Source organism: Amphiprion ocellaris, chromosome 16 (genome assembly GCF_022539595.1).
Source record: "Amphiprion ocellaris isolate individual 3 ecotype Okinawa chromosome 16, ASM2253959v1, whole genome shotgun sequence".
Taxonomy (NCBI): domain Eukaryota; kingdom Metazoa; phylum Chordata; class Actinopteri; family Pomacentridae; genus Amphiprion; species Amphiprion ocellaris.
This window is the reverse complement of record NC_072781.1, coordinates 11861196-11883467: the sequence shown is the minus strand read 5'-3', so window position 1 is coordinate 11883467 and position 22272 is coordinate 11861196. Positions and strand designations below refer to the sequence as shown.

Sequence of the window (22272 nt, the reverse complement as noted above, 5' to 3'; positions counted from 1 at the left end):
AGTCAGAGTCAGGAAATGATATGCATTTTCTTCCCCTCCACGATTGTACCTTCTTGTGTCAACGTATTTTATGTTACATGCTACCCGTTGTCACTCAAACTTGTAACTATTCGGTTACATTAGCAGCAAAAACATTAAAAACTCAGGCTCGGTGACGAAATATTTTTACAGAATTGTGGGGTTTGTAGTTCTTACACGCAGCTGCTCTGCTAAGCTACGCGTGCACACGAGTTTGCCATGTGGGACTTGTGTTGAAACGTTGTTAGCAAGTTTCCAACCTCAACCCATCCGTGGTCGGTGTTGTCAGTCATAATGTCGTTTTGTTTCAACTTCGACCTTCCTGCGCAAACAACAAACCCCGAAGACGTGGACGGAAATAAATTGCAAAATGGAAAGAAAGACGAAGCTGCTAAGTCTGTGAGTAACATTAGCTCACTAATAATGTGCTGCAGGTTAAGTTACTCAGTACTCAAAGCTGTCCTGGTAGTGTCAGATTGTAGTTTGCTAACTGGCAGTTGTCATGTAGTGATTGACCTTTTTTAAATAACTGTATCACTGCAGGAAGAGCAGAATTTCGGTCCTACTTGTTAATATGTAAACTATCCAAGGACAAAGTCAAGATAGCATCAAAATGAGTAAAATTAACACAAAAAAGTACATGAAAAGTTGCATATGACATTTTATTCTTAACCCTGGAAATAATAGTTGACTAAAAATCGTATCTCAGGGCCCCTTCCTTCTTCCCTTTGTGGTATTTTCTTATTTATTTGTACTTAAATACGTTTACAACAACAAATATTAACCCAGCTTATTAAGGAATTCCATTTTATTCGATATTAAATAAAGCATAAAATTTAAAAAATCTATTCATGTGAAATATATCCTGAAATACAATCATATGGCATTAGTAAATAAAATATCTCTGAAAAAAATAAATGTTGCATTAGGAAATAAAAGTCACCTGAAACAACAATAACTTATTTGAAAAATTCCTTTTTAAAACTAGAAACCTATTTATTTGATTATTACATTTATTTAGATATTTATTGCCTTGTTTATTAATTTAATTGTTTATTTCATAACCCTATTTCTTTCTTTATGTGTTTATATGTTTATTTAATTTTGAGTAAATCTGCGTTTGATGGTTTATGGTCCAGTTTAAATTTAAAAATATATACAAGCTGAGATTACATTAAACTAACAATCCAATTAACTGATGCCTGACTAGATATAATTTCTGTACTGGCTGATGTGTAGAATTATAACACCCATAAAGAAGCGACATAACTCCTAAATAAAGAACTTTTAACAGAGTTTTGTAGTTTTTTCAATTTACAAGATTTAATGCAGTGTTTGCCTTCTTAGATATCTAAAACTAGCATACACTAATTCATTTAAATTCAACAACCACAAACAGAAAAAAAGAACAAAACCACAAACATACAGAATCACAGTGCGTCTGTCACCTGCAGAGCAGCGCCACCAGAGGGAATAGGTTCTACCTTGTGAACATTTCATTCCGCAGACCGAACTTTAAGATAAATAAAAGAATGAAATTGTATTGATTTTAACATTTATTCACTTATAAAGTACGACCTGTCTGCTGTAACAATAGATACAGGGAGCGAAAAATAATTAATTCACCTCTTTAATGTAACAAAAAGGAAAAGGGCAGGGTCAGACCTCGTCCTGATAGAGGCACACATTATTATTTAATTGAACACTGTGTACTGTGTGATTTCATCATGGTTTATCAACAATAAAAATTCTTTCATTAAGTGTGCATCCACTAGAAAGTGTGTGTTGATTATCTTTTCATCACAGGTCTGAGGCGTGTCAATAAAAGTCACGATGGAAGTCGTACAAGTTGAAACCGATAAAAGACTGTACGAGTTATTTATGATGTCTGACGCCCAGATTCTTAGACATGCAGCAAACTCTCCAGGCATTTTTTTAATCTTAAACTGTTGTGCGCTTGTGGGTGTGACTACATAAAACATTTGACTCTCCATGGCTTTTGCAAACAGCAGTTTAGTCACACAGTGATTCACATGGTTGATTTGTAATAGTTTCGTGGCGAACTTTATCAACCAGCCTTCCAGTCATATCAAGAAGGTAACAAATGGACAGCTTAAGAAAGGCCAGCTCAGAATGGATTCAAGAAGTGTCGACATGCAGTGAAGACAATCACTTTTTGTTATGTTATTTGATGGAAATCTATTCATTTGCTGTTATTTTTGATCATTGATGAAGAAAACATCTGTTATGCTTGAGTAAATGAAGCCATAATCAACAAAAAATTTCGGTGTTGGTGTTTTTCTTTTGGGGCTGGCTACAATCTCTCTGTGGGGATGCCAAAAATTGCTCTCCACCCTGCTAATAAATAGATGTAAAGGCAATCAGTATGATGTAGATTGTTGCAGCACTGTAAACAAATTAATAATTAATCAAAATTTTGTGTGTTGATGTTGTTGTCACATCCAAAATGAGCCCAAATCTCACAGCATTAAGTGCATTAGCTGTTACTACTTCCTCATGTTCCCTGAAGTTCAGAGCCATTTCAACACATTATTAATGTTGAAAAAATTTTGAAAAATGCCTTGAAAAGCCTACTTCAAAGTGCGATTTAAAAATAAATGAAAGTAAACTAAAGTGAGGAAGTAAGCTAATAAGATGTAGTTATGCATGAATATGAACAGTTTCCATTTTGTTTCTCATCAGGCACATAAGATAATATAAACTTTATTGATCCCACAGTGGGGAAAGTTCACAGTTCACATACAGCTTATGGAACAGCATACTAAAAAAAGCATCCTTAATTCTTCCCAAATTCCTGTGAAGACTCCAAGGTTTCAATATCATTTCATTAGAAAAACGCTCCGAGTCATTGCGTCAACCTCCACCCGCTCATGTATTGATTTTATATAGCACCAAATTTGTCTCAAGCCATGATATTGTCAACCTGAAACACATTTTTTTCCCACATATCACACACAGGTAGCTGAGGAATTGCTTTTATTCACTAACCATGTGTACTGCTTTGTATTTTGCAGACAGAGGGTAACACCAAACCAACAGAACCAGTAAAAGAGGCCAAAGAGCACCTTCCACCCTCTGACCCACAGTTCCTCCTTGATGATGCTGTCTTTGAAACGGTTACCATTGGAACACTTCCTCCTCTGCGCTTTCTGAACGAGACCGTTTTTGAGAAGACGGCCTTGGAGAGAGAGGATGGAGAGAAAATTCTCTCTCGCACGGCAGAGCAGAGGTCTGATCTCATCTCTGGCGTGTACGAGGGAGGCCTGAAGGTGTGGGAGTGCACGTATGACCTCCTGGAGCTCATTGAGAAAGATGGAGAGACCTTTGGAGGGAAGGCGGTTTTGGATTTGGGCTGCGGTGCCGGGCTGCTGGGAATACTGGCTCTGAAGAGAGGGGCCACACAGGTCCACTTTCAAGACTATAACAGCACTGTCATTGAACAGCTCACAGTGCCAAATGTAATGCTGAACTGCCAAGAAGACGATGAAGTAGACAGTGAAGATGACAAAGAAGGGAGCGGAAAGGGAAACATAGAGGGGGAAGTTGGCTGTAAAAAGAAGACAAAAACAAAAGAGGACGTAAAGGAGAGCAGCCCACTTCCAAAGAAAAGAGCGGTAGACCTTTCCCAACACCCATTACTCACTAAGTGTCATTTCTTCTCTGGTGACTGGAGCACATTTCTTGCTTTGGTTCTAAAAACGGACCCACCAACCAAATTCGACATTATATTCACTTCAGAGACTATCTACAACACTGCGTACTACCCTGTGCTACATGAGACCCTCCAAAAGCTGCTGGCACCACATGGACTGGTCTACCTCGCCACCAAATCCCACTACTTTGGTGTAGGTGGTGGACTACATCTGTTTGAGACGTTCGTGGAGCAGAAGGGTGTTTTCTCACTGGATCACCTGTGGAATGGGGAAGAAGGCCTTCAGAGACATGTGGTGGTACTACGGTTTAAAAAGCCAAAGGACACTTGAATAAGGACTGTTAGGGACTCATGCTGTGTTAACCCTCTGAACCTCATTTTCACTCACTGTGGGCTCATTTTTTTACTGTAATATAAAGCCCTGCCCATTGTGGAAACAGCACATCATGGCTAGATGTAGGAAGAAGTCAAACCTGTTTTTTTGTGCAATATAGCAAAGGTCATCATGGCATAAGTCATAAAAAAAAAAAAAAAGTCTTTTTTTTTTTTTTTTTAACAAAAAACATAAAAAACAAGTAAAATGAACAGGTACAACAGTTTTCAAGTGCTCACAAGTGTTACCAATACTGGAAAAAAGTGTCTCTACATACTGTAGATATTTTACGGCTTACATTTTTCATTTGTTTCCGTCATTGTCTCCTCTCGGCACTGTGGAAACACAGATGAAATTCTTTGAATTTGTGTCACGTGATCGTTGGTTGCAGTTGAGTTAATGATGACTTCATGGTTTCTCCCAGGAAGACAGTATGTCTTGTTTTGTTTTTTACAGAATCTGTTTAATGTAAATGGTTTATTTTTTGGGCAAATTTTTAAATGAGACATGTAGAATAAAGTGATTTTGAGCTTACATTTGGCTATGTTTTTTGAAGGAATGGTTTATCACAGATGAGTAGTTCAAGATCCATCAAAAGAGTAGAAAATCCACTTAGCTGACTGATGAATAGAATTTTGGTGATTGTTTCTCCAACGATAAGATGCCTTTAAAACCCACTGTTGGTTTTGTGGTTCGGAGGGTTAAAAAAGATTCATTGATGGATGGGTAAATGAAAAAGATATCAAGTCTGCATTTTGTTTTGCCATGTAAAGCTTGTGTAATGCATGTTGAAGCAGCAGTGGTAAAACAAGGAAAAGCTGTAATAAAAAATGCTGTCTCATCTCCTATTTGCTCTTTGGTTACTTACACCTTCTTTCACTTCCTATATAGAAATTTGAATATGCCTGCCAGTAACTGAAGTGCAGTTGAAAGGGGCTGTTACAGGTCTTTAGATGCATGGGGAGGAAAGAAAGGAAATGGGCTCAGTGACCTTTGCGAGTGATTTCCCCAGTGTTCAAACACCAGCATGAAAGCCAGGCTTGTTTCTGAAGTCCAGCGCAAAATGTCAATTGCAACTTATCCCACCAGCCCAAGGATGTAGTTTGAAAGTGGATTCTAGAGTCACTGCACATCAACGGTGGGACTCTATGGGGTCTCTGTACCTCTTATTCTGCTGGTTTCATTTCAGCTAAACTCACTACATAATCTGGGTGTGCTCTTTTGCAAAACAACAAAAGCCGTGACACATTTTCTAAATATCTACATCCTGGTAATATACACAAATATGCATCCATGTAAAAGAAGGGAACTTTGGTGTAATTTTTCTAGCACCATGTGGAATCCCCTTTCATCCAGATCAAGGAAATCCACTGAATTAATCTGACAGGGTTTTTTCAAGGGAAGTATGCATCAGGTCCAGACTAGTTTCTCGTATTCGTGTGACTAAAGAGGATGAGAAAATCAGAGGGTTTTTACAGAGTCACTAAACGATTCAATTGCAGGAACAACACGTGCTGCTGGTTTGTTTAAAAGCAGTGGTTTTACCCTGCTGACCCACGTCTGTCTTGTCCATTTGATTGAACTAGAGCAGTATCACATCCCTGTCATGTTTGACTATGACCAAAGCAAACAAAGTTATATTGTTTTTTGAGTACACCCCTGTCAGACTTCACCTGAATAAATGACTCCAGCTACACAAATACTCAAATGAATTGAGCTCATCCTAAACATTCCCGTGACGCAAGTGTCACACGCTGCAATGTGGCTGAATGACATTTAGCAAAGATAAAAAAATGACTTATCTAGGAAACATAGTGTCACCAGCTCAAACATGACTGTGCATTTTGACACCCACAGTGTGTGGACAGAATTTCCAGTTGCCTATTATGTAAACATACTGTAGCGTCAAACCTTATTTCACTCATACGCATAGAGAATGCACCAAACATGGTTTCTGTTTGCATACGCCTGGCCGACAAACTTCCAGTGTGTCCGCTTCGTCATCGTCTCATCTCGACAGCTGTTCATGGCCTGTGGGGGAATTCCTGGTTCCTCGAGTAGACACAGCCTTTCCCCTGCTTACTTTATGGGAACAGGGGGCAGGGCAAGTCAGATGGTTTTCCTCAGAAACTATTATGTGTTGATTCACTGTGAGGGGGCGTGCTGTTCACTCCCACTGCTTCCTTCTTACTGGGAAGTGACTGTCAGGCTTACCGTACAGAGGGAGTGTATGAACAACAGAGAGGAGGGAGGCTGATGGGTGATGTGAAAGGTTGCTTGTATTTAAGGTTGCTTTGCTCTGAATGTCAGACAGTATGCTGCTACATCCTTCCTGGGGACTTAGAGGACATGGGAGAGAGAGAGAGAGAGAGAAGAGAACGTGCAGGTGAACTGGGGAGGGATGTATGTTCGTTTTTTTGAGGAAGGGCTTGCTGCTGATTCAACGCTAAAACATCTCTCTGGTGAGGTGGGATTGCTGTAGTGTGTTTACGAGCTTCACTCTTCAAGAGCACAGTGCTGGGAGGCCTGTGTGAGGAGATTTGTTTCTGATATATCCAGGATCTGGAAAGAAAATCCACATTGAAAGATTGGTGTAAGTATATTGATAGAAAACTATCAAACTGGTCAAGATATGGCTGTTTTTTCTTTGATTGCCGCAGATGTGCCAATCGCTACAAACATGTTTGAAGTAGGAAAGTTCTTACAGTGCCAAATATGTCATGCTGTGTTAACCATTCTGATCTCTGAATGAAGGCTTTTAAATTTTCTGTGGACTTCAAGGCAATTGATGCCCTCATAGGGGATTTCTTTCCTTGTAACAGGCTGTAGAACTGGTTGTTTCCTGGTCCAACTGCCAAAAAACGATAGGAGTTTCCTGAACGTGCTCAGGTGTGGCCTTCCTTCCAAAATTCATTGTACTGTACTGTTCCTTAAAAGAATGCACAATCATAATGGATAAAACACAGTGGCTGAGATAATGTTGGGGAATAATCTCACTGTACTGTCACTGTCAATATTGACTCCAGGCCTTGAATGAGGTGTTTTTCAGATGAAGGAAGAGGATCTGTATGCCAGCGCAGGTCAGTTAATATCAAACTTACATTCTAGGGTTCAAAGATACATCGGCCAACTGTGTGTAACTAATTACAACGTCCCAAAGTTCTTTCCCTGGGAGTGTACGGCCATAACTGATGAGTCATTTCGTGCCTTGACCAGAGCACTATCACCATGATCTGATTCAGAGCTTGCATCAGCCCAGTGGACAGACTTTCATTTCAGTGGCTGTGAGGCATTTCCAGTAATACTTAAGTTGTAAAGATGACTGGATACCTCAGATGACCCTTAAACTCTCCGCAGGCTCTTTCTAACCACGGAATTGGATCTATTCAATAATAACTGCATTTTGGGAGGTTGGGTTTTGACTTTGCTTTTATTTTTAACTTAACATCTTTCAATCTGTTTCCATTGTTTTAGATTGCTTCATGCACTGCTGTATAATGCAAATGCCAACTATGACTGATAGCTGTTTAAGATCAAGCTTAGTTGCCACTGTAATGAACTCTTGCTCAATCTTACAGTGGAAGAAGTAGGGCTGACGTTATCTCCTCATCCTCACCCTGTTTTTCTTGAGAAATGGGTAAGGGTGACTCAACCCATACGTGCTGCTCAACAGGTCGTATCAATTCTCTTGAACTCAGCTTCATTCTAAGTTTTTTTTATTGATAACCTTTTCAATGTTCATGTTGTTTTGCTGGTTATAGGTGGCATTATTATCTTTTTTTATGTTAATACATAGTCTGAGCTGTAACGAGTTTTGATAACAAAGTGTGAGTTGCGTCGAGCGAATCAACCCTTCAAGGATCAAGCAGACCAGACTGTGATAAGTGCTCTACTATGAGAACTGAATTCCATAGATGGTGGCATCTTCAGGTGTCATCTATGGGCTCAGTTCTTTTGGCATGGTACTAATTTGTCAACCACATACTGCACATCACGCGCAGCAGAAGTCATGACCATGTGAAAGCAATAATACTTGTGTGATATACAGTCAAGCTTCGGTCACAACTCTTATTATTGTCTTTATGCTTGTGTATGATTTTTTTTATTATAAACAAGATTTTCATTTCAAATTGTGATTCAAATAATTATAAATTGCTGAGCTTTTCTAAGTTGATGTTATGCTGTATATATCTTACATATTACCAATAAAGTAAATCAAAAATAATCACTTTTCTCTGTAATTTATTAACATTTTATTATATTTGGAGGTATAAAATGCTACAAAATGCAAATTACACAGTTCACAGGAAAGATTTCATAATTTTCATAAATACATTGGCTGCCACATTACATACGGAACCCACATATGCGGACCTCCTGTTTCCAGATGTTATCTCAGCTCTAGTTCTACAAAATCTGCAGCCATGGTGATAGCCTTATAGCAACATTAGCTGAACAATACGATTACATATGACAACCAACGTCCTTTTCAATTAGACAGTCGTGGGAATAAAACTAAATTTCCAACTGCCGATGTAATGACATGCCGGATGAGCCCTGTTGACTTTAGAGATTTTTTTCCTTTTAACATAGTATAAGTTCACTAAGGAGAATGTAAAATTTGAAAATCAGCAAAATCATAATTGCCCTGACAGAATAAATGAATGAATGGAAAATGAAGTGTAATGAACAAGGTGACTGAAGACAAGAGGAAAACCAAAACCAAACAAGAAACCACTTGCCCAGCGAGAGAGAATAAACAACTGAATGTACAAGTGAACCATATGGATGTCCTTCCTGTTTCACACTAAAAAGAGAGAGAACCATTGACACAAACAAGAAGTTATGATGGCATCACAAACTTCTGTAACAGGTTTCAGCAGGTCTTTTTAAAGGTGTCTGCATGTAAGAATTTTAACACAACTCAAGTTAAAGACAGTACTGCAGGGTGATATAAGGTGAAAACAGAGAGAAAGAAAATCGTGTGCAATTTATATAATAGAGTAATTAAAAACTAAATCAGCGCTATTCACATACAACCTTTACAACAGCAATCAGGTCAAGATCTGCCATACGCTGATTGAAACTATAAATTTGTCTTCATTTCTTGTCCCTCACCACAGCCCTTAGTCCTCTCGTTAAATGAGGTGTCCATTCAGTTTCAGGGGCTGTTTCTCTCACAACAATACCCAGACGGGGCTTGATAAACTCTGGTTGCCCCATGATAGGTCAGAACATCATTTCAAATCCCCTAAAAAAACAGCTCCCATTCTGGGAGGGTGAAGCCGTCAGGCTAAACTCTGTTCTGGGACTGGTGCCACAGTGGCCAGAGTGGAAATTAAATCACAGAGACCGAGGATGCCATGGTTGCTGAATTTGCACACATATCACTTGGATTTAACAACATCACAGCTGAAGGTCACAGCAGTGGTTGTGTTCTTCAACGTGCTGGTTGAGTCCTGTGTATATTATGTGGTAGAAAACTGCATATATATATATATATATATATATATATATATATATATATATATATATATATATATATATATATATATATATATATATATATATATATATATATATATATATATATATATATATATATATATATATATATATATATATATATATATATATATATCAGCGCTTAAAGAATTGATGTTCGCTTGATATCTGACAGGCAGGTTTAAATAATTTATATTTATATTTTAAATCAATATATTTTAATATACCACTATATTTCATTATCTTGCTGTAAGCTTGCATTTAGTATTATGAAACAAATGTCAGGACCATAGTCATCTTTTATCAAGGAAGTAATAACAAAAAATGTCAATTTTCTCACCTTATTTTCTCATGGTTTCTCATATGAAGTGCCTGAAATAAATATATTTATTGAATAAACTGACACTACCTCCTTGTCATCGCTCCTTTGGGATACAATATGGTCCCTGTATTGTGGTCAAAAGATAAAACTATCTAAGCTAAGCCTAAATGTGATTAATGTTTGATCAGTAACTCATGTAGATATGCACCCTCAAGCAAAATTGTTTAGTTTCTAGTTCTATTTAAATTGTTATCATATATTGGTACTTTAATTCTTCACATGCAGTTACTGCAGTATAGCAAAAGGACCGTTCCAGTCCAGTTGCTGCACAGTCAAGGCATCATTATAATATCATGGCTATCAAATCTTTAAAGTAATGATTTTTTAAGACAAATTTTGATTTAAATATTTTTTATCTACAAGAAATATTACTACAGCCACTTTATGTAGGAACTCTTGACATACAAACTAAACTTACTTTCAATTTTGTTCAATTGTTTAAATATATAATTTGAACATTTTATAGATAGAAAAGTGGAAAGCCACAAAAGTAAATAACTGCATTAGCTCAGGGAGACTTTGAGTTGCAAATTTCTACTTTCTGATACTTTCTGGTTCTACTTATGACATCTTAGAGCAAAGCTACACTCAACAATTGCTGTGGTAATTACGATTTGTAGTAAGTGATACAGATTTAACATCCCCAGTGAGTCAGTTAAACTACTTACGTCACTTATTCAGCTGTAACATTATCATTAAATGGATGCCTCCATATCAGTTAGTATACGCTTAAAGGGACCATTTCTGATGGTTAAAAGAGCATTTTTCTAACAATATATCTGCACATGTAGGATTTTACATAATTTTTACATTTTAGATTCCCTACATGTACATGGCTGTAGTATCTGAAGGCCTCTCCTTAATGGAGATCTCCTTTGAAGAGCCATTTGGCCCACAAAGTCATCATTTGGCCATATAAAAACTTTTCAGTCCCAGCCCTGAAATCATAGCCTCCTGCAGTTTGATTGACAGTTTATGAACCAATTATATTCGTCTTCAAATCTACACAAACCTTATCCTGCATTCTCATTGGATGTCACTGCCCCTCTGTCAGTGACGTATTACATTCATCCAACCAATGGTGAGGCAATTTTTGTCGCGGATGCGCAACAGGACCCCGCTGAGTGTAACATAACGATCATCTGAGTTAACTGTATACTGCAATACAACATAGCTTTTGTGGAGTTTTTATGGTTTAGTTTAATCTCTTTGTTGAACTCGGGGTAGGTAGCAAAAGATACTGCGCATACGTTGTTGTTTTTTTACAGAATAACCTGGTTTGTTCGAGGCCCTGGCATGGATGAGGTACGGCCTACCAGTGGTGCTCAAGCCCACGGGCTGGTGCCCCTGTTTCCTCCCGGACTGCAGGCTATCTATGGGGAATGTCGGCGACTTTACCCCGAGCAGGCCAACCCGCTTCAAGTTACAGCCATTGTAAAATATTGGTAGGTAACTCATTGTGTTGTTGCTTGTCTGACATGCATGTGGGCAGTAGGAATAAGTTTATGTAGTGTTCTCAAGGCGTTAGCCAAAAGTTAGCTTAGCGGCCAAGCTAATGTTTAAGCTAACTAACATAACATCTAGAAAACATTCTACAAGTAACTTCTGCTGTGACTTAAACTTCACCAAACTATGCTAGCTTAATGTAAACACTTGGATTCAAATGCGTCCTACAGTGTTTATATTTAGTTATAGCCTTCATTGTAAGCTAACTGTGTTTACATGGGAGTACTGAGGAGTAAACGCACTCCACTGACCACAAAAACAAGTTTTACATGGCTGAAGGGTTTTCATTATGTGCTTCTCACAGGCTAGGAGGACCAGACCCGTTAGACTATATCAGTATGTACAGGAATGCGGGCTGTCCAGCTCAGGACGTCCAAGAACATTGGCACTATGTAAGCTTTGGACTGAGTGACCTGTATGGGGATAATCGTGTTCATGAGTAAGTATTCTGATGCTAACAGCTTCCCTGAAGTTGCTCGGACGAGTTGGGAGGGATTTCAGGGCATATTTGATGCAACAGATGAAGAGCTTTCTGGATTTGTTTCTGCATTTCATTATACATTGTGATAACCGTGGGAAGTCAGACCTTAAGCCTTACAATATGCCAAATATTTGCTCACTTCAGGATCCCATTAACTGGAGCCCACCTACTGGCTAACACAAACCTAATGAGCTTCTGTTATTCTACAGTTTGTTGATCTTGACAAGTATTGTGATTTTCACAGCCCTCATGCATCTAAAAATAAAACTATTATTGCTGATGTTTTGTTTCTTAATTTTTTCACTCTGTGTGTGTCAGATTTACAGGGGCAGACGGACCTAGTGGGTTTGGCTTTGAGCTCACCTTCAGACTCAAAAGAGAGGTGGGAGAGACGGCACCTCCAACATGGCCAGCTGAGCTCATGCAAGGCCTAGCTCGCTATGTGTTCCAGTCAGGTAAGAGCACAGAGCCATCTTTTCTGTCTTTGCATGCAGTAATGTCACATTAAAACCCCTTCAAATACTGTATTTGGGATGGGGTAAAAGACGTTGCTGAATCCCATACTTAAAAAATATATGTTTTTTTTCTCCACTTTTTTGTGCACAGTTTTTGCAACAAAAGCGATTAGGAATTTAATAAGGCTTTAATAGTTGATATATTAAAAACAACAAACATTTGGCACAATACTATGCTTTGAATAATTAATATGTTTTTAGTTTTAGTGGCGCTTTTCAGCTATTGCTTGGACTAAACAAGTCAGTTTTGCGTTCTTTATTTAGACTGTCACTGTCCTTTTTTTTTAAAGGAGAAAATGACAAATTTTTTGAAACAAGATCAACAGATAATGAAATATATTGTTAGACAGCCATATGTTCTTCATCTGTCACTTGTAAAATTTGCTTTGATTTGTTATTTTCATTTAACTGCAGTTTATGAGTAGTCTGGCAAATGATTTATCTGCATGATTTTTGATAGAACAACTCCCTTTTGGCCACAGTTGCCTTATGATGTGAACTCTTTTTGAAACCAAAGAATGTGCTCTTTGTAAAGGTAGCCTGCAATTCCAGAGATACATTTAAACATGTTTGAATGGAGCAGTGTGCTTTGGGAGTTTTAGGTTTGGTACACATCGTTTGTGTTTGTTGGAACCCTGCATATTGACAGGAAGTTTAATTTCCCCTTTTCCCCTCTGTCATTTTAGTAGGATTGTTTTCACAAATGACAAGTAAGCCTGTTGTTGAAGTATGAATGCGCACTGTGCAGATAATGACTATGTACTGTGTTGTTAAGTTCTTTAAATCCTTCAGTCTTGTATGTAATGTACAAAAAAATGTGGTTGACAAGGGAGGGGGCATGCATTAAAGCAATGCAAAAAGAGAAAAAGGCTATTCACTGCAGGCTCTCTTCTCCTTACCACCCAGCCCTTCTCTGTTTTCCAGCTGGGGTCAATTTGCGTGTGGGTGGGCTAGGCCCCTAAGCTAAATGAATGCTGATTCCTGGCCATCTTCTCCCTTTCTTTTCTCCGCAGCAAATCTGGACTGGGTGCATCTTACCTCCCAAGCAGACAGATTTACTCAGATTGAAATGTACTTTTTATGGTTCTGGTTCCACATTTGGGTCTCAGTTTCTCACTTAGTCATTCTCTTTCTGATCTGTGTCCCCTCTTTTAACATTACTTTAACTTTCCTTCACCATTTATGTACAGTCACACAATGAAATATAGGAAAGTATGGCTGTTTTTTCTGGTGTCTAAACTTACTAATTGAAATGCGTTCAATGAATGCTCATGACTGCACATTCTCGATATCTTAATGTTTTGTGAAACTGTTTTGTTATGTTTTGAAAATGAATGTCTGCTTTTGTTCTCTCTTCTGCAGAAAACACATTTTGTAGTGGTGACCACGTGTCATGGCACAGTCCACTAGACAACAGTGAATCTCGTATCCAGCACATGCTACTTACAGAAGATCCACAGATGCAACCAATTCAAACTCCGTTTGGCTGTGTGAGCTTTCTCCAGGTGAGTTCACGTATGTGATATTCAAATAGTGTAAATAACTCCATATGAGGCTTCTTTGGGATCAAATTATTCTCCCACAAAGTCAAAGATAACGGACACATTTAATGGAATTTGATTGAGGATTTGGAGAAATCCTAGACTTTCATTCGGAAAGATGACAATGACAGGATCCAAGGCTCTGAATGTCAGTTGCAATCAAGCATGACAAAAGTAGTTATTTTAAAATACATGCGTTTAAGCCAAAATTCCATTCTAAAATAATACAAAACACATGACAGACAAACCTAGTAAGTCCAAGTGAAACATCTGTTTGAGTAAACACATTTGCACATGTAGCTGATATTATGCACTGCCACTTGTACAAAGTCTAGAATAATGGCCAATAGAATCTGTGCAATTTGAAACTGTTATTCTTGTTTTAATCCATCAAAATAAGGAAGAAGCACATTGAAAGTAACACAATTGTGGATGGCACCTTCTCATTCTCTATACTGTCTCCTATAGATTGTGGGTGTATGTACAGAGGAGCTACAGGCAGCACAACAGTGGAACGGCCAAGGCATCCTGGAGCTGATGCGTGGAGTCCGAGTGTGAGTAGAACTGCAGCAGGCAGTTGGGCTAAGTTAAGGAGACATGTTTTAGAATTTAACCCTCTGTTCCGCAAGCGGTTTCTGGTCTTTTCTTTGCCCCTGTTACATTTTTATTCACCGTGAGCTCAATTTTCACTGCAACATAACATCCTGCATATAAATGGGAAACGAGCACCCCCATTAATAGTGACAAAGAAAACTCAAAAATGTCTTTTGTGCAGTATGACACGGGTACAATGCCATTATAAGCTTAGATATGGTTATGTTTCCCTGCGCAACAGGTTGCCACAGATTAGTAGTTCTGTTCAGTTGTTCTCTCATGCTGTTAAATGGTGTAATTTTGTCACTTTTTAAATAAAAAAAAAAAAAAACATAAGATAGCATACCTTTCAAACACACCAGTGAGGTTTGGGGGTAAGAGGGTTAAAATGCTTGAGTTTTGCTTGGTTGCTAAGTCTAGTTTGGTACACGGTTGTTAATTAGTCAAGCCCAAATAGGTTAGTAGACAGAATTGCAATGACGACAATGAATGGAAGCACGGGACTCGAAACAAATCTGGTGTGACAAATTAACATACTTTACAAATGCACAAACAATTGCTTCTTTTAGTACATTTGTGCGGAAAAAAAACTGTGAATTTCCCTTGGATAAGACTAAAATAGCTTTTTAACTAGGATTTTTATTCTTTATTTTAGAATACAGACCTGATCTGCTTTGCTCTGCTTGATCTAATAGTTTTAGTTTAATAAACAGACTCAGTTTGGCAAAGCAAATGAAATCTCAGTGACTTATTTGTTAAGGCACAATATTTACAATTGTTTTCAAATGGTCAGTCATTGAACTCAAGCGAACTAAACTAAACGATCTAAAAACACTGTTGCCAAATGCCACTTTAGAGTGAAATGTATGAAGTCCACTTCGACAAATACATGGCGAGCAGCAAGTGAACAGCCCTAGTTACTTGTTAATTCATTAACTTAGTGTGTTTGGCTTGAAGTTAATGCTGACCTAGGTTAATGCTAATGTTTTTCCTTTGTACAGAGCTGGTGGCCCCTGGCTAATCACAGACATGAGGAGAGGGGAGACCATTTTTGACATTGATCCACACTTACAAGTAAGGCTTTATTAAATTCTGCACACTCAGCTAAGTGCACTATATTGTATTTATACATTGTGAGATAAGGTTTAATCTTATTTTCTGTGGTTGTTAGTTGATTGTGTGTCACAGATGTTAAATAAGCATTTTATTCTTTTGTGTTCTGTTTTCAGGAACATTGTTACATCTCATGAAAATTATACTACATACTAACAGATTGTATAGCATCACCACATCTGCTTGTGGTGCTGTGACAGTATTTAATGTTGACCTTCTTTGAATATTTTGTGAGTTAGTGTTAATAGTTGCGTATATTTCTTGCTCTTCTAAGCAGGAGAGAGTGGACCAGGGTATTGAGACTGAGGGCTCTAACCTGAGTGGGGTCAGCGCCAAGTGTGTGTGGGACGACTTGAGTCGACCGCCAGAAGATGAGGAAGACAGCCGATCCATCTGCATAGGATCGCAGCCACGTAGGCTCTCAGACAAAGGTATGTCATCTCCCAAAGGATCTAAAAATGCTTAAACAAACTGTACACAGGAATTTTGCTTCCATGCTGTCAGCTGTGCACAGTGGAATCATTCTTGGCTCATTTTTGTCTGTGCGTTGACAGACACAGAGCAGATCAGGGAGACCCTGAGAAAAGGACTGGAGTTTAACAGCAAGGCAGCACTACCACCTATCAACAGCCAGAGACAGAATCATGAGAGACCTCAGTGAGTGTTCCTCCTACACACCAGCACACACACACACACTATCATGGGTTCAGCTCAGCACAAGGGTTGCACCAGGACAACTCCCTCCACCGTGTGCAGTGACTCACAGCCCCACTGACATCTCAACTGTTATCTACATTGTTTCTCAGCTCCCAGCATATTATGATGGTTAGTCGCTGTTCTGTTGCTGTTTTGCTGTAGAATTAGTTGCGCCTTCTGCAAAATCAGGTAACAGTTCTGTGGTCGGAGTTGCGAAATCACTGTCTGTATATTCCCACTTTTGGCTACAGGCTAAACGGCTGCCATTTCCTTCACAGTAGTTGTTTTCCACCACCGTCAGCACATTAGTGAGTGTACAGTTTTAGACTTTCTCGCTTACATTTTCTTTTGTTTCCTTCCATTCTTTCTTTTCTTGTGTTTGTCACTTTCACAGGAGTCGGAAGGACAGTCTGGAGAGTGAGAGCTCCGCAGCCATTGTTCCTCATGAATTGGTCCGAACGCGACAGTTGGAGAGCGTCCATCTGAAATTCAACCAAGAGTCAGGCACACTGCTGCCCCTCTGCCTGCGGTACTGTCCCATTCTCTCTCTCCTACACCCGTACACAAAATCTACCCTTTTGGAATGTCTGTGAGGCAGACAAAAAAAAAATAATCCAAACATTTGTGTTGAATGGGTGTGGCTGAAGTTTCTTAAGAAAGCACAGGAGCAAAAATACAGATGACACTATTTTTCTCAGAAGTGAAAAAGGGGCTTTCTGCAACTCACCCCCAAGCATCGATTGAACTTTCCTCCCACGTGCACTTTGATGCCACTTCAAAGTCTGAAGAAAACAACAAGGTAGCTACATTTTACTTCATCCACTGCTTTTTTTAGGTGAGCAGAACATATACCAGCTTGAGATAAATATTAATATAACCTGTAACGTGAATGAACTACAAATAATGCATATAGTGTTAGTAAACAGAAGACTGTTGGATGCAGATTCTGGTCCTCTGTTTTTGTCTGGTGTGTTATGTGTAAATAGGTTTGCTGTTTGCACATCTCTCTCCTGACCTTCAACAAACAATAGAAGTCATCAAAGATTATTATTGTACTTCGATAAAGTAAGTGAGCCGTTGGAGTCAACACAGCATATGTACAATGATTGACTCTCTTTACTGCTCGCCTACACAGCAAGAAGCACAACAGGAAGAAGGTTTATAAGGACAAAGATCATCATTTGCAGATTTCTATGGTAAAGTTGACTCATTATTGTGCGTTGACCAGCACATGATCAGTGGATGCTCTCTTTTCCAGTCAGCTTGCATTTAAATTAGAGGAACATAAGATAAACTGTAAATGGATTAATGATACTGAAAAGAGGAGAATCTGGAGTCCAAACAAAAATAACATGCATACAGATACAGAAGCAGTTTTTGGCAAAATTGTAGTGTGACATTTGCAGGATTTTAGCATTTCTGTTTTAGCCTTCTCTGACATACTGTTGTGGAATTTACACACTTGTACCTGACTACTATCTGGGCTTGGTGTGTGTGACATTTGATGGAATGTGTGTTTCCAAACAAAATCCTATCTAAGCAGATACTCTCAAATGGGAAGTCTAGAGGTATAAATGCTCCTTTAGTGATGCACCTTTGCACTGGCAGGAGGATGAGTCTGCGTTTCCTTTTTTTTTTTTTTTTTTCACTTTCTTCTGGGAAAGAACAAGAGTTAATTTATGGAGAGACCTTTGTGTTAACAAGCGAGAAATGTGCCAGGAGTTAAGTATAAGAACACAGTGAAAGGGCCCAACTATGTGATACATGTATGGAGTGTGATTCTGTCAAATGTTTCCTACAAACTTTGACCTCTCATGTCTGTGGAGTAGACCCACCTACACTTACATGTTCTGATAGTTGCAGTGTTGTGAAATTGTTACCGTTTTTCTAGGTAACATGGTGTCACTCTCTTTATTTTGAACTGCCAGCTTTCTACCAGTTAATATTACCTATCACACTAACTTCAAAAATGAATGCAGATTCAAATATCTGACAGCCAAATATTTTTTAGTGTTTACCTATATTTATTATTGAATAAGTCACTGTTTTCATATGTCTGCAATTATTCACAGAAATTGGCACCAGTCAGTCATGTCAGACACAGAATAGTAATAATTGCAAACATTCTGTCCTTGCATTGTTTTTCATGACACACACACACAGAGTTCATATTCACATCCATTCTTCTACAATTGCTCACCAAATATTGCCGATAGTTGACCTTTCAATTAAGTGTTTGCTGTAAAAATAAGTTTGAATTTACATGAAATGAAATCAGTCACAATCTACATACAGCCCTACATCCAACATTTACAAATTTCAAATCATCAAAGTATCCCACTATTGTGTTTCTGATACTGCCATATTCCATAAAATCTCCACTGCCTAGTTATGAATAGATATATCTAGTGCCAGCATTTATATAGCATTTATATGCAAAAACATTTTATTAGTGCAAAGTGATTGAAGACCTGGATAACATAGGCTGAAAAAGAGCAAACAAGATATTAGATATGAGCCTGAAGTAAAGATTTTGGAACTAAGGGTTCATAGAGTTAAATCTTGCTGTGATAACATGTTTTGTAAATTTCAAACTGGGAAACTGGCTGTCCTCTGTCATCACCAAAAATACTCAGAAGCTTAAGTATAAACTTTAACCTGGAAAACCACATTAGTAATTTTCATATAAAGAAAACATATTCTGTCACAGCCAAAGTAAATGAAAAGTTTCACCACCACTTCAGTATGTAACTTTTGGAGTTCTTACTGTTTTGTATTTAATCTTTTTTTTTTACAGAGGTCGCTTGCTTCATGGGAGACACTTCACGTATAAAAGTATCAACGGAGACACAGCCATTACCTTCGTGTCGACGGGAGTTGAAGGAGCTTTTGCTACAGAAGAGCATCCTTATGCAGCCCACGGCCCCTGGCTTCAGGTATACTCACACAGACAAACTCTTGAGTTTCTGCATAGTGCTTTCATCTTTAATGTATTCATTTGACCTTCTCGTCTCCCCGTATAGATACTGTTGACTGAAGAGTTTGTGGAGCAGATGCTTGGGGATTTACAGGAACTCAACACTCGTGAGGAGGTAAGTAAAATCCCTCTGCATTTTAACTTTTACTTTCATTTTGAAGTTCTACAGCTGCCTGTTTTTGCTTTTACCTTGTGTGTCCTTTCCTTTTTGTCTAGACTAAGTTACCAAAGGAGTACAGTTGGCCAGAAAAGAAGCTGAAGATCTCTGTCCTACCAGACGCTGTGTTTGATAATCCACTGCAATGAAACAGAGATGTTATCTTAAACACCTGCAGACACACTATTCCAGAGTGGACCATTATGAACAGGAGACCTCCCAGGACATGCAGTGACCCCGAGCTGTCCGGATATGTTGTTCCTACAATGGATGGGCAGAGACTGTTTCACTCCTGAAGATGATCTGAGAGGTTATCTGAACGCTTTTGACTGTTACTGCATTCTCAGACTTGCCCCCCTGTTTACAACATTTCTCAGGCTTGAATGCTTTTGAGAACAATCCTGTAGGGCAAACAGGATGCTGTCATTCCTCCAGTAAGTCCAAACTATACATCACTAATGCGGTTGAGCATTCATCCTGTGATCACCTGCGTTTTAAGCAATAACTGGGTTGCAGTTCTTAAATACTGTTCTATTTATTCCAGTGGCCTTAGAAAAGGGAAGAAAAATCACAAATTGAACCTTTTTATCAGCGTTGTTTTCAGTTGCGCTAATGTGTATAATATTTACAAATGCTGGACATTTTTTTTCTTGTTTGTTTGTGGTCACACCAAAGTTTTAACTGTTGCCATGTCGCTGTCAGTTCTGTCTGTGTCTCAAATGTTCCATGATTCTGTAACGATAACCTGACAGGTTATGATTAACTATCAGTCACTGCCATTTCATTTGGTATCTGGCAGATGCTGCAAGTTTAACCACCTCTACTCCCCTGTGGCAAGAACATAACTCCTGTGTTGAGTAATATTCTTTGAGTCTGTTTTCTTTGTTTTCTCATGCAACATGATGCCTTTTATAGTTGTCAAATGAAATACATCAAATCTGTTTTAGATGTTGTGTTTTCAGTGTCCTCTCAAGTGCCATCTCCAGTGGCCACATAAATGTAAAGGATGTTTTGTGTTTTTCTTTAATCAGTGGGACCTGACTGAAAATGAGTTGGAGTATAATTCCTCAGTGCCTTGAGCTAAAAAGGACTGCATATTTTCCGTTGGCTCTTAGTGCTGCCTACAGCTCACGGATTGCTAAGAGACATCACTTTGAATCAAGGCTGCTGCATTCACTGCCTTTTGCTCGTACCATCATTGCATTCCATGTTAACGCCAAAACAGAGACAAGACTACTTCTGCTACAGTGTCTTCTTACAAAAGTGTACCCTTATGCAACACTTGATGGCATATCTTATTTTTGTTTGTCCTTTTTACTCAGATTGACAAATATAAAGTTTAGACATTGTTGATATTGATGAATTTTCATATCTTAATGACAGAACTGGCTGATTGTAATCCCAAGTGCATTAAAGTGTGTAGGTATTTACACAAATAAAGCTGGATCACTAATTCAGACTTGGTGTGAAACTTATTTCTTAAAATTTATACTTTACAGTATGATGAGATACACATTACTTAATATGTTCTAATCATTGCATTTAGTTGTATGATAATTATTCAATAATCGACAAAAGGGGGGGAAAGCAATAATATGCTTTTGTAAAGGTTTTTTAAGTAACTATGGTGATTGTTAGTAGTGAAGTAGTCCTTATGTACCATAAGTGCAATAATTTGTATTGTGGGGTACAAGGTCATTTCTTAAATGGGTTTCTTGTATTCTAGTAACCTGCACAGGGTGAACTTACACATTTTTTTTCTGGACCAGTGTTTACGTTCTCTTGCTTGTTGTCAGTTTTTCTCTGGTATCTTTTTCTTTCCCCTTTCCCCTCACCCCAACTGGTCGAGGCAGAGGAGCCAGGAGATCTCTTCCTGTTACAAGGAGGTTGTTCCTTTCTACTGTCTCAAATAAAATATAAGGCAAAACATCATCAAATAAAGGAACCCAGAGCCTGCTCATAGGGGATCCAGGGAATCCTTGGATTTACTGGGTATTCAGGTGTATTTTTGTAGAGCCAAATCTTAAGCTCTAAATAATTCAAATTAATCTCCATATTATTACCCTTTGGTCCTAGTTATATTATTACATGAGTTAGGTTATTCTCCATAATTAATAACACTCCAAGGTCTCAACTTTAATATCAAGGAATCTTTTTTTTTTTTTATTGTCCCCGTGGGGCAAATCACTCTACAGTCAGCATAACAAAAGTCACAACAATCGCGGAGTGCCAGTTACATAAAGCGCAGACGACAACAATAAATAGGACAGATTAGTCAGTCACTTGTTTAGCAGGACAATTGCAGCAGGGACAAAAGAATGCTTCAGTCTATTTGTCCTGCATCTTGGCAGGATGTACCTGCGGCCTGACGGGAGCCATATACTATTATTAGGTAGTTTAGCATTTCATGAAACTTTTGTAGGGTTTAATCCCAGATTTATAAATAATTTGGGAGAAATCACACTAAAAATATACACTGTAGGGTCTTGACCCTTGTTAGGTTACATTCACAATGACAGTCATTGTCCTTATTACATAGAGGACAAAACAAACGTGAATTACCTATTTTATCTTGTTACTTTGCACGCATAAGATCTCACTTGTTTGAAAGTGCTTTAATTACGTATGTGATTTGTTTAATTGTAAAGCATGTTGCATATTAGTTGATTTTGGGGATTTGATTACTGGAAATTTTTAATGGAACTGTCACTACTAAATATCAACTATCATCTAATGTCACC

The 22272-nt window shown here is 38.3% G+C and overlaps 2 protein-coding genes across 3 annotated transcripts; both read left to right on the top strand.

Annotated features, from left to right (window-relative positions):
• The first annotated feature begins 34 nt into the window (after positions 1-34).
• mettl18 (methyltransferase like 18) lies at positions 35-4912 on the top strand. The gene is made up of 2 exons (XM_023283728.3): positions 35-417; positions 3054-4912. The coding sequence occupies exons 1-2, from the start codon at positions 313-315 to the stop codon at positions 4020-4022; spliced, it is 1074 nt and encodes a 357-aa protein (XP_023139496.2). The 5' UTR covers positions 35-312; the 3' UTR covers positions 4023-4912.
• A 6132-nt stretch (positions 4913-11044) lies between these two features.
• sufu (suppressor of fused homolog (Drosophila)) lies at positions 11045-20988 on the top strand. 2 transcript variants are annotated; one of them, XM_023283721.3, is made up of 12 exons: positions 11045-11396; positions 11762-11896; positions 12257-12393; positions 13816-13958; positions 14463-14548; positions 15590-15662; positions 15979-16132; positions 16256-16358; positions 16792-16926; positions 19195-19333; positions 19421-19489; positions 19591-20988. In XM_023283721.3, exons 1-12 carry the CDS (start codon positions 11248-11250, stop codon positions 19678-19680), a joined length of 1413 nt encoding a protein of 470 aa, XP_023139489.2. In that variant the 5' UTR covers positions 11045-11247; the 3' UTR covers positions 19681-20988. The 2 variants fall into 2 exon arrangements, with proteins under 2 accessions (XP_023139489.2, XP_023139488.2); XM_023283720.3 differs by having other exon boundaries at positions 11046-11396; positions 15976-16132.
• Positions 20989-22272: the final 1284 nt, after the last annotated feature.